The sequence below is a fragment of the Prionailurus bengalensis genome, chromosome C1 (assembly GCF_016509475.1).
Source record: "Prionailurus bengalensis isolate Pbe53 chromosome C1, Fcat_Pben_1.1_paternal_pri, whole genome shotgun sequence".
In the NCBI taxonomy this organism is placed as follows: domain Eukaryota; kingdom Metazoa; phylum Chordata; class Mammalia; order Carnivora; family Felidae; genus Prionailurus; species Prionailurus bengalensis.
In genome coordinates, this window is record NC_057345.1 from 71,422,503 (window position 1) to 71,435,169 (window position 12,667).

Genomic DNA, 12,667 nt, shown 5'->3' on the forward strand with positions numbered 1-12,667 from the left:
TTTGTCTCTCTTGTTGATTGCCATATTCCCATTCCTTAGAACAATGCCTGACACATACTGGGTGCTCAGTAAATACTTGTTGGTTGAATGAATTAGTTATATAATGTTTCCCATAAGATCCTAGAATAACAAGAACTCAAAAAAATAGCATAAATGATGGCTTTAAATTTTAGATTTTGAGTGATGAAGTATCCCTAAATGAGCAAAAGTGTAGAGTCTGACAACATTTGCTCATCAAAGAAATTTTTAAGCACCAGATAATCTTGTCAAACTTCCAAATAATTATCTATGGGTAAATCATTCTTTAATATATGTGTAAAAAATATGTAAGTTCCATAACAAAGATTTTTAAAAAATAATACCATTTAGATGTGGATGAGAAAAATAGGCAAGCATTTTCCTTTCAGTACAGAAAGGGCTTTTTTTTTTCCCCAATGTTTTTATTTATTTTTTGGGGGACAGAGAGAGACAGAGCATGAATGGGGGAGGGGCAGAGAGAGAGGGAGACACAGAATCGGAAACAGGCTCCAGGCTCTGAGCCATCAGCCCAGAGCCCCACGCGGGGGCTCGAACTCATGGACCGCGAGATCGTGACCTGGCTGAAGTCGGATGCTTAACCAACTGCGCCACCCAGGCGCCCCTGAGAAGGGGCTTTTATAAACAGTATTTATTTGTATAATCATTTTTTAAAATTTCCTGAAGTTTTACAAAGTGCCAGGCAATATAAAACCACAATATATTAAGTCATATATGATATATTAAATTAGTATTTATTTTTGAGATAGCTGACTAATGTTATCAAATGTGTAGTATAGCTGAAACCTATTTCATTTTACATTATAAAGCAATGTCATATTTCAGAGTATCTCCTCACCTTACTTTACAAGCCCTGAGAGAGCGTCTTGGTGAGTTCCTTGGTGAAGATGCTGTTGCAGAAAAATTTTTATTTCTGAAATGCATTGGAAATAATCTAGCTGTGGTAAGTTTTCTTATTTTTTTCTTTTTGATTAAAGAAAGCATACCTTAAGAAATTATGTTTCTTAAATGCTTATCAACTCAGCTTCTTAATATGAGATAAGTAATATCAATCATAATGAAATGACAGTATAACTAAATACATAGATCATTAAGAAAAGATGGGTTGTGGGGCACCTGTGTGGCTCAGTTGGTTGAGCAACCAACTAGGGCTAAGGTGATGATCTTAAGGTTCCTGAGTTCAGAACGAGCCTTGCGTCTGGCTCACTGCTGTCAGCTCAGAGCCCTTTTTGGAACCTCTCTTCCCTCTCTCTCTACCCCTTCCCCACTCGTTCTCTCTCTCTCTCTGTCTCTCAAAAATAAACATTAAAAAAAAAGATGGGTCTTATTAGCATATTATTGGACACTAAAATGATGGGGATATTTTCAGGTGTGTGTTTCCTTGGGAAGAAAAGGAAGACAAAGTTAAAATGTGATTGTATAAGTAATATGTATTTTTAAATTTAAATGATAGGTTTAAAAAACATTTTAAATAAGTACTTGTGTTCTGGACAGAAATGGATCCTCATTGTTTGGGGCACAGCTAGCTTCATTTGGTGTGAAATGATAGGACTCCAGCATATGTACATATATTTTGGGGGGTTTCAGCTATTATCTGTTGAACAATCCTATTTGTAGTTTCTGTGATTTAATGGCAGGCTTTTCTCAGTTTCTCCAGCTGAAATTCTTAATTCTTAAGCCATTGGATCTCAAAAGTTTCTGGTTTCTCATATCAACATGAGGTTTCTTTCTTTAATCAAGACTTTCCATGTTTAAACAAAAGTCAGTATATTCCTATTCCACTCTGGTTAACATATTATGTCATTATTATGTATTTATGTGATTATTTACTTAACATCTGACTCTGCCATTAGACTATAGCTTCCTGTGAGCAGGGACTTTATTTTATTCACTATTGTATTTATACAGTGCCTAGCAAGGTGTTTAGCTCTTAAAGACACCTAAATGTTTATGGACAAATAATGAATGATAATGGAAAAAAAATAAACATTTCCCTCCAAAGTAGTACTATTAAGGAATTTTCTATGTGGAATTCTCAGGATCAGCAGCTAGATTTGAAGTTTTTGTCACTTGAGTTCTATTCAGTATGGTAGATTCTTAATTTACTCATTAAGTTTTTCTCAAAGAAGAATAAGAACAGTTCTCATAACTTTTTATTCTTTTTCATGATATCTAAAATTACACAATATCAATCACAGAATCCTAGGTTGGAAGGTAATTTAAGTGAACTTCCAAAATTCTTCTAATATTTTACTGTTTTCAACAAATATTTATTGATGTTTTTCTACAAACAAAATGAGAAAAAAGAATTGGATATGGATCCTTCCCTTAAAGAGTATTCAGTGTAGTGGTGGAGAGAAATTAAATTAGCATATTTTGTATATTCAGAAGAAAAAGGGATTACATCCAGCAGGAGAAGAGGGGAGATGGAGAACTTTGACAAAGAAGAGATATATTCAGTTTGGAGTTTGTAAGATAAATACTTGATCTTGCAAAGATGTTGGGTGGGGAAAGCTTTCTGAGAAGAGAAAATAGAATGAGCAGCAAAGTGGAAAAAGCAGGCAGCTAAGAAAGAGTGGAGTTTTTCTTTTTTTAAATTGGAACATGGTGTGAAAAGAAATAGTAGAGAACAAGTTGTAAAGTCATTTGTTGAAGTTTTTGAATGCCAGATTAATGAGTTTTGTTTGTTTCTGAAGCATTGGAGTTTTTGATCAAAAGGTGACATGATGAGAGCCTTAAGAGACTAGAGGCAGGGTTTATAACTAGGAGACTTGCCGTGGTTAGGCCAGAGATATGGAGGGCCTAAGGAATAAGCTGCTTCTTAGATTTCATCTATTGCTATTTTTCTCCTTGATTTTCCATTTTAACCACAAAAATCTTTGTGTGGTCCTCAAATATAGCAAACTCTGTTCTGATTTATGTTCTTTGAACTTGCCTGGAAATTACTTCCCCTTGATTTTCAAATAGCTTGCTTCATCTTTTCATAATTCAAGTCTCAAGCTCAAGTATTATCTTTTCCAAAGGGCCATCTCTGACCACCTACTTTTTAGATATTCTTACTCTTAAATTACTCTGTATTCCATCACTCTTTTGTTTTCATAAATCACATATCACTGTTCTAAATCATGTTTCTTTAACATCTGTTCTCGTAAGTAGAATAGAAGCTACATGAAAGCAAGAACTCTGCGTTGTTTACTGTTGTATCTCCTACCATAGAGAATACTGCCTGAGTATGCCCTCAATATTTGTTGAATGAATGAATGGATGGATGGATGAATAACAGATGAACTCCATGGGTTATATATTTAGGAAATAAAGTATACAGCTTTGGACTCTGAAGCCAGATTTCCTGGTTTTGAGTCCCAACTTGGAAACTTCCTAGTTATAACATCATGGACAAGTTATTTAACTTCTCTTTGCCTCACTCTTGTTGTCTGTGAACTAAAACGTGTGCCCATCACATGGAACTGTGGAGATTAACTGAGCTATTACATGTAGGGCACTTAGAATAGTGCTTAGCATATAGTGAGTCCATGCAAGTGATAGCCATAGTCATTATCACTAAATGACATGGAATTTCTTTTATGTTTTGTACAGCGAATAGAAATAGGGTTATATTCTACATTTTCTAGACTCTAACCTCAGTTATCAGCTTTTAAGTTTGATTTGTATGTCACAGATATGTGCCTTCTGCAAAAAAAAAAAGTTGGACTAAAAATAATTGAAAACATACAAAAGCTTTACTTTTTTTCCTCATTTATTTGTTTCTAGGTGAAGGCAAAGCAAGAATCAGAACTGAAACTCAAGTCATTTGTTCCTCCATATGTATGTAATGTGACATTTTAAACTTACGCTAATTTTTTAACTTAACTGTTTTTTAAATTACAAGCTAATTTTTTTAATTTCCTATGTGTTTTAGGCTCTTCAGCCAGAATTATATTTGCTTCCTATAATGGATCACTTAGGAAATATTTATTCAGCATCAACAGTTTCTTTAGATGAGCGGCAGACTAATACCGGTGTTGCTGAGGCTGATGGAATAATCCACAGACCAGTTAGTGTAACTTTGGTGAAGGAAGAACCTGGAACAGATCCCAGTTTTTTAGTAAACACTTTGAAAGAGCTTCTTAACAAGAATCGAGAAGAAGGTGATTTCAACTGGAATGGGAAAAACAAAGAGGTTATTATAGTACATTTTAGTAGTCAGGTCGGTGAGCAAATTCTGGGCAAATCTAGCCTTACAAATGTGGCAGTATAAAAGGAAAGCTACAAGTCCATTGGGGGATTTTTAAAAATAGTTTCACCAAGTGAGAGAAAAAAACGCAACTTAAGTACTATGTTAAAAATCAAGTCAAAATACTTATAGCACATAAATAAACTCCACTACCTTCTTTTATAATAGTTTCAGATAGTTAAGGCTGAAGGAGAAAGGAAGTGATTACTGCATAGAACCCTGGTATTACTACTATAAGTGAGAAGGATCTTAGCCACGAAAATAGTATCAAACAGAAGCAAAACAATTTTAATGCTGGACAACATTTGTATTTCAAAGAACTGTAAATTTTTATCTGATTACTTTCATCAATTCAGTTCTTAAAAAGTGGTAGATAATTAAACAAATATATAAAGGTGGAACTATTGTCTAAGAACATATTGAAAAAAATAATGCCCATGGGAAATAAACTGTGATGGAAAAGCAGATATATTAAATATTTATAACTGAAATGACCCCCACCCCCCAGTTAATGGCAACATCCATTACAGCTGCAAAATATAGATGTTCTTAACCACTAACATTTTTCTCCATCTTCAATTATAACCATTCTTATATTCTAAGTTTATGCTATATCCAATGATAACTCAAACTTAACACCTTCTTTAATCATAGGTCCATTTAGTATTTACTCTTCTGATGTGTTTTACTATTTCTGATGAGAAATGTGGATGAGATCCACCTACTTTATTATTTGATGGCAGCAAGATGCTCAGTGAGAATCTTTACTTCCTTCTTGATCGAGTCTTCTCTCTACTACAGTGTTAAATATTGCTTTCCAGTCATAATATCACTTAAAAGGTTAAAGGGAAAAAATACCTGGGAAAAAAATTCCGAGTGGAATCCCAGTATTCCTGAAAAGTACAAGGTCAAGTGATTGATGAAGTAGGCGATTGCCCTACATAAAGCTGTGAGTAGTGTCATATTTCATATCCTGGGCTACTGGCCAGATTCTTGAATTATGATATTTGCACAAAACCCAAAACAATCTTTGGTGAGAATATTTAACCCTTGAATTTTGTGAAAGTGTAGTTTTTAAATGGTATTAATATCTTGGTGCTTCACTTCAAAAAGTTTAATTATACTTTATAAGAGGCCAGCATATGCTCATTTAAAAAAGTTCTAGATATAACAGTAACTATAAAGAAGATAACAATAATTTCACCATCCAGAGATGGCTTCTGTTAGTGTTCTGGCATATATTCTTTCAGTTATTTTTTTTTTCAGTTCTTGTATATAATAAATATTTTTTTGGCTTTTAAAAATGAGGGCACATATGAACCCTTAAAGCTTCTTCTTGTATTTTAGAATATGTCATAAACATTTCATATCAATAAATATAGATCTACATCATTATAGAATTCCTTGTGGTATAATTTATGTATCCAACCCTGTGTTAGTGTTTTTGCTATTATGAATACTGCTGCGAGCAACATTTTTTTAAGTACTTCGTGCATTTGTCCTGTTATTTTTTAGAAGTTTAATGGCTGTGTCTAAGGCTGTATTTTTTGTTGTTCTTTTTCTTACAAGCACTTTCCAATCTTGTGTGTCTTTCTCTGTCACATCTTATTTCTTCCCCAATGAACTATTACTTTGATTTTTTGAGATAATTTTTTTCTTGCTTTTATTTATAGTTTTACCAACTGAATATGTATTTATTTTTTTTTTTAATTGTCTTCATTTACTCATTTTTGAGAGACAGAGACAGAGTGTGAGTGGAGGAGGGGCAGAGAGAGAGGGAGATACAGATCTGAAGCAGGCTCCAGGCTCTGAGCTTTCAACACAGAGCCCAACATGGGGCTCGAACTCACAGACTGAAAGATTATGAGCTGAGCCGAAGTAGGACGCTTAACCGAGACACCCAGGCGCCCCTAAGTATATATTTCTTAACAATAGTTTAGTTTTGAATGTTTTTAATTTAATTTAGATGGACTCATATTGAAAGTATTTTATTTTTGACTTGTTTCTTTTGCTCAACATTATAAGATTCAGTCATGTTTCACATATAATACTATTTTTTTCATTGTTGTGTAATATTCCATTATAAGACTATACCATAATTTATTTGTTCTGATGATAGATATTTGGTTTATTGCCAGTTTAGGGATATTACAAATATGTACATTCTTCTACATGACTCTTAAATGTATAGGTCCATGAGGAGCTCAGAGAATGTAACTAGCATTGGCATTGTTTGCACATATTCAGCTTTACAAATAATGCCCATGTGTTTTCCAGAGTGGTTGTACCCATTGGCAATGTCTGAAAGTTCCTATTGAACCATAACTTTTCATCCTATCAGATATTTTCTGTCTCCTGTTTCTCTGCTTTAAGTTGTAGATAATTTCTGCAGATTTTTCTTCCAAATCTATTTTACTGATTCTCTCTTTAGTTGTGTTTTATCTGCTATTAAATCCTTACACTGAATTTTTAATTCCAAATATTTTACTTTTCTTTTCTAATGGTTCTCTTTGGTTGAACATGTTTTCATATGTTTATGGCCATTTGGATTTGCCTTTATTCAAATGTTTTGCCCATTTTCTTTCTTTTAAATATAGCTCCATTTTATATACATATAAGTTTTTTCCACCATATGTGTGCATGCATGTGTGTGTGTGTGTGTTTCTATGTTTGTATATAATTCATTCTAGATTTTAGTTTGTGGCTTCTTTTTATTCTCTTTATGATTCTTTTGATGAAAGGAATTCTTAAATTTTGTCAACATGCTCTAAAATTACAAAGAAATGTGTTGACATCAACTCTTCATCAGTTTTGCTTTACATATTTGAAGCTGTTATTAGATGAGTGACATTTAGGATTATTATGTCTTCTTGATAAACTGACCCCAATGTAATTATACAATGTTTCTCTTTATTTCTGGTAATAGTTTTTATTTTAAAGGTTAATTGCTCTAATATTAATATAATTATTCTAGCTTTTATTTTTTAAGTTTATTTATTTTGAGAGAGAAAAAGCATGTGCATGTGATCGAGGGAGGGGCAGAGAGAGAGGGAAAAAGAGAATCCCAAGCAGACTCTGTACTGATGGGGTGATCCCATGAACTGTGAAATCATGACCTGAGCCAAGATCAAGAGTCAGAGGCTTAACTGAGCCACCCAGGCACCCCTCTAGCTTTTTTTTGATTGGTGTTTGCATGGTATATCTTTCTCCATTGTTTTATCTGTTACTGAATATCCAAAGTGGGTTTCTTATGGACAGCATGTATTTAGATCTTACTTTTTAGTCCAATTTGGCAATCTATATCTTTTACTAGGGGTATTTAGACCATTTACATTAATTGTAATTATTATTGATGTGGTTTGTCTTAAATCTACCATCTTGCTATTTTAATCCATCATTTCTTCCATCTTCTATTGTTCCATTTTCTTGCCTCTTTCTTGATTGAGAAGTTTTTTGTGATTCAGTTTTATCTCCGCTATTGTCTCATTAGTTATTTCTCATTTTAGAAAACTTTTAGGTGCATCTGGGTGGCTCAGTTTAACTGTCTGACTTAAGCTCAGATCATGATCTCGTGGTTCATGGGTTCAAGCCCCGTGTTGGGCTTTGTGCTGACAGCTCAGGGCCTGGAGCCTGCTTTGGATTCTGTGTGTGTGTCTCTCTCAGTCCCTCCCCAGCTCATGCTCTGTCTGTCTGTCTCTCAAAAATAAACATTAAAAAAATTTTTTTTTAAAAAAGAAAACTTTTAGTGGTTGCTATATTTATACTTCTTTTTTTAAGATTTAAACTTTTTAATCTCTATTAATAATATATTAATATTATAATATCAATATGGAGCTCAAACTCAAAACCCCAAGATCAAGAGTTTCATGCTCCACTGATTAAGCCAACCAGGCACGCCTATTTTATTTTATTTTAATCCATGCCTTATGGATTGTTTTTTATAAACTTTTATTGGAACACAGCCATACCATTTTGTTTACATATTTTCAGTGACTGTTTTTATACTACAATGACAGATTTGAGGAGATGTGACAAAGACTCAGTGGTCCAGAAGCCTGAAAAATTTATTATATGGCCTTTTAAGGAAAAGTTTACTACTCTTGCTCTAAACTATATACAGTGCGCCTTTAAATTTGAAGTTTACTTTCAAATTGTATACAACTTCATATATAATTTAAGAACCTTACAGCAGTATTACTTCTGTTTTCTCCCCCAATTCCTTTGTGCTGTTGTCATATATTTTACTTCTGTATATAACTCCACAATACATTTTTACTATTTTTATTTTACACTGTTATCTTTTAAAGAATTTTAAAGTAAGGGAAAAATGATTTTTTATATTTAGGAGAGAGTTTCTTCCCCCTCCCCCAACCCAGTGGCAGTAAACCAATGCTTTGTATCAGTGCATGATCCTGGGGCCAAGATAATCCTTACAGCTTTTGCTTCTACCCTTCCTTCAGGCTTTGCCTAGGACTGGTGATGAGGTTTTCCACTCCTTCCTCAGTGGTAAGACTTCTCAAAGCTAATATTGTTGAAAGGGGAGTCACTACTCTTCCTCCAAAGCAGATGGCTTTTGCCTCTGTTCCTCGAGAACCAATACATTTTTGCCTGGGTCCTGAGATGGAAGAGTTTCCAGTTCCTCCCCAATTGGCTTAAGGCTTTTGCTTTGTGTGAAAGAAGAGTGTTGAGAAGGATGGAATGTCATACTTTTTTGCCACTGATGGCTCTCCTGCCAGGTCTCCTGCCCTGCCCCTAGTCTTTCATGTGAGCATATGATACACGCACCTGGAAGGGAATTTGCTATTAAGTATTGACTTCCCTTTGTGTCTGAAGATCCCAGAGATTCCAAACTATCCTCGTAGCCCACACTGGCCTTTAGAATTCCTTAAAATTTTAGCTGTTTTCTTATTTCTTTTAATAGCAGTTACCACTTCCTCCTGTGCTCTGCCAAAGATGAAACCATTTTCTCCTAGGAGGGAATTGGAATTCAGTTCCCCACAACTATAATTCTCTGGTGAAGTCAAGAAAAGTTATTATTTTATTGATTATTTGCCTTTTCTTCTTGTTCCAGTGGGAGCATTGTTTCATCTTTCTATAATCCTGAGCACAAATGGAACTGCAGTTCTTACATTTTAATATAGTCAAGTTTATTGATATTTTCATTTATGGATAGTGTTATTTATGTCTTTTTTTTTTTAATCCCTTTTCTACCCTGAGGTCATGTATTGTCTTTCAAACATGTTTTGGTTTGTTTTTCCAATTCAGTTTATTAATCTACCTGGAACAAATTTTTATGTGTGACGTGAATAAAGTTCCTTAATTTTTTTCCTATATGTACACTTCCATTTGTTGGTGGTAGTTGTATAGTTTCTTTAAAATACCAAATTACTCTTTAGTGGTGCATGAGAATGCAAAATATCTGAACTCTAACATTACATTATCAAATATAGACAGTTACAATGCGCGTAGTGGGGCACCTGGGTGGCTCAATCTGTTAAGCACCCAACTTTGGCTCAGGTCATGATCTCACAGCTCGTGAGTTCAAGCCCCGCGTCAGGCTCTGTACTGACAGCTCAGAGCCTGGAGCCAGCTTCAGATTCTGGGTCTCCCTCTCTCTCTGCCTCTCTCTCTCTCTCTCTCTCTCTCTCTCTCCCAAAAATAAACATTAAAAAAAGTTTTTTTAAAATAATGTGCATAGTATGCTTTACAAGTCCTTTAATGAAGGAGGAAAGAGTAATGCTTTACCCATTTTCATATTGAAGTGGGTATTTCTTTCCATTAGTTGTCTTCTGTTCTTTCCCATGGGTCTGTGCTACACACCTCTACATTTTTGACATGCCTCAACTTTAACATATTTAATACTTGACTCCACTGTTGCCCCCAAACTAGTGTACTTTCTTGACTTCTTTGGTTTCATCACTCTTCCAGTTGTTTAAGCTTTGAAATAATCCTTACTGTAGACATATATATATATATATATATATATATATATATATATATAAAGGAACCTTAAAAACCATATTGTAGCCCCCCTTGCTTATAATCTGCTTTCCAGTCTATTCTGCAGAGTGCAGTCAGCATCATTCTCGTTGTTACAAGCTGGATTATTTATCTGTCTGCTTAAAAACCTTTGGAAGACTCGTTGATTACTACTTAAGGCCCAAGTTCTTTAAGATGGCATTGAGAACCCTTTATATTCAGACTTCAAACCCAGGGTTGCAAATGTTTGGCCATGCAGATTGTTCACTGCCTCATTCCAGAAGGCTTCCTTCACATAGATCATGATATGAATGGGGTTTTCAGGATTTGCTTAATATGGTAATTGGTTCAGTGACTTTTAGCTGTTATTAGTAGTAATACTATTCTTCTTCTTATTATTATAATTATTATAGTTTATGGATAAAGGGGAGGAAGAAGTACCATGAAGTACAACTGGAGAAGTAGGTAGAAACTTGAACTGCAAGACCCTTGGTTCCAAAACTAAGGAATGTTTAAGCAATGGGAAGCCATATTAACTTCGTTTGTTTCAAGTTTTTATTTAAATTCTAGTTAGTTAATATATAGTGTAATTATTAGTTTCAGGAGTAGAATTTAGTGATTCATCACTTACATATAACATCCAGTGCTCATCACAACAAGTGCCCTCCTTAATGGCCATCACCCTTTTAGCCCATTTCCCACCCAACACCCCTCCAGTAACCCTCAGTTTGTTCTCCATAGTTAAGATTTTTATGGTTTGCCTCTCTCTTTTACCCCTGTGTTTATCTGTTTCATTTTTTAAATTCCACATATGAGTGAGATCATACAGTATTTGTCTTTCTCTGACTTATTTCTCTTAGCATAATACACTCCAGCTCCAACCACATCATCACAAATAGCAAAATTTCATTCTTTTTTATGGCTGAGTAATATTTCATTGTATATATATACCACAACATCTTTCTCTATTCATCAGTTGATGGACATTTGGGCTCTTTCCATAATTTGGCTATTGTTGATAATTCTGCAGTAAACATTGAGGTGCATGTGTCTTTTGGGTAAATACCTAGTGGTGCAATTGCTGGATCATAGGGCAGTTCTATTTTTAACTTTTTGAGGAACCTCTATACCACCTTCCAGAGTGGCTGTACCAGTTTGCATTCCCATCAACAGGGTCAGAGTATTCCCCTTTTTCTGCATCCTCGAAAACATCTGTTGTTTCTGTGTTGTTAATTTTAGGCATTCTGACAAGTGTGAGGTGATGTCTCATTGTAGTTTTGATTTGTATTTCCCTGATAATGAGCGATGTTGAACATCTTTTCATGTGTCTGTTACCCATCTGTCTTCTTTGGAAAAATGTCTATCCATGTCTTCTGCCCATTTCTTAACTGGATTATTTGTTTTTTGAGTGTTGAATTTGATAAGTTCTTTATAGATTTTGGATACTAACCCTTCATCAGATATGTCATTTGCAGGGGCACCTGGGTGGCTCAGTCGGGTAAGCATCTGACTTCAGCTCAGGTCATGATCCTGTGGTTTGTGGGTTTGAGCCCTGCTTCACATTCTGTGTCTCCCTCTCCCTGCTCCTCCCCCACTCATGCTCGCTCTCTCTCTCTCTCTCTCTCTCAAAAATAAAGCTTAAAAACATTTTTTAATTAAAAAAAGATATGTCATTTGCAAATATCTTCTCCCATTCTGTTGGCTGCCTTTTAGTTTTGTTGATTGTTTCCTTCGCTGTGCAGAAACTTTTTATCTTCATGAAGTCCCAATAGTTCATTTTTCCCTTGCCTCCAGAGATGTATCTAGTAAGTTACTGCTATGGCTCATGTCGGAAGAAGTTGCTACCTGTGTTCTCCTCTAGGGTTTGTTTCTCTTGTCTCACATTTAGGTCTTTCATCCAATTTGAATTGATTTTTGTGTATGGTGTAAGAAAGTGGTCCAGTTTCATTCTTTTGCATGTTACCATGTACCATGTTACATCTTTTGCATGTTCCTGACACCATTTGTTGCAGAGACTGTCTTTTCTCCAGTGGGTATTCTTTCCTGCTTTGTTTTAATAGGAGTAACATGATTGGATTTCAATTCTAGCAAAACCACTTAGGTGACACTATGGAGAATAGATTGAGGTGATAAAGATCTGAAATATGAAATGCAGTGGAACAGAAATCAGAACTTGAAGTCAAGACACTCCTAAGGATTGGGTACTGTGCTGCGTGCTTTCCATGCACCGTGCCATTTTAGAGATAAGGAAACGTAGGTTAAAAAAATAACTTAGCTGAGGTCACACCTGCTGTGACAGTGCCAAGACTTGAACTCCTGTGTGTTTGACTAAAGCCCATGCTTTATTTACAACACCATGCAAGAGTCACACTGAACTTTTCACTATTGCCAAAAATGCTGCATATATTTGTACTGTGT

The 12,667-nt window shown here is 34.9% G+C and overlaps 1 protein-coding gene across 1 annotated transcript in view; it reads left to right on the forward strand.

Annotated features, from left to right (window-relative positions):
* The window catches only part of SPATA1 (spermatogenesis associated 1), a 56,947-nt gene that overhangs the window by 24,817 nt on the left and 19,463 nt on the right, over positions 1 to 12,667 (forward strand). The window contains 3 exon segments of the mRNA XM_043575441.1: positions 862 to 979; positions 3,808 to 3,861; positions 3,956 to 4,184. Of these exon segments, the coding sequence (XP_043431376.1) occupies positions 862 to 979; positions 3,808 to 3,861; positions 3,956 to 4,184 (401 nt within the window).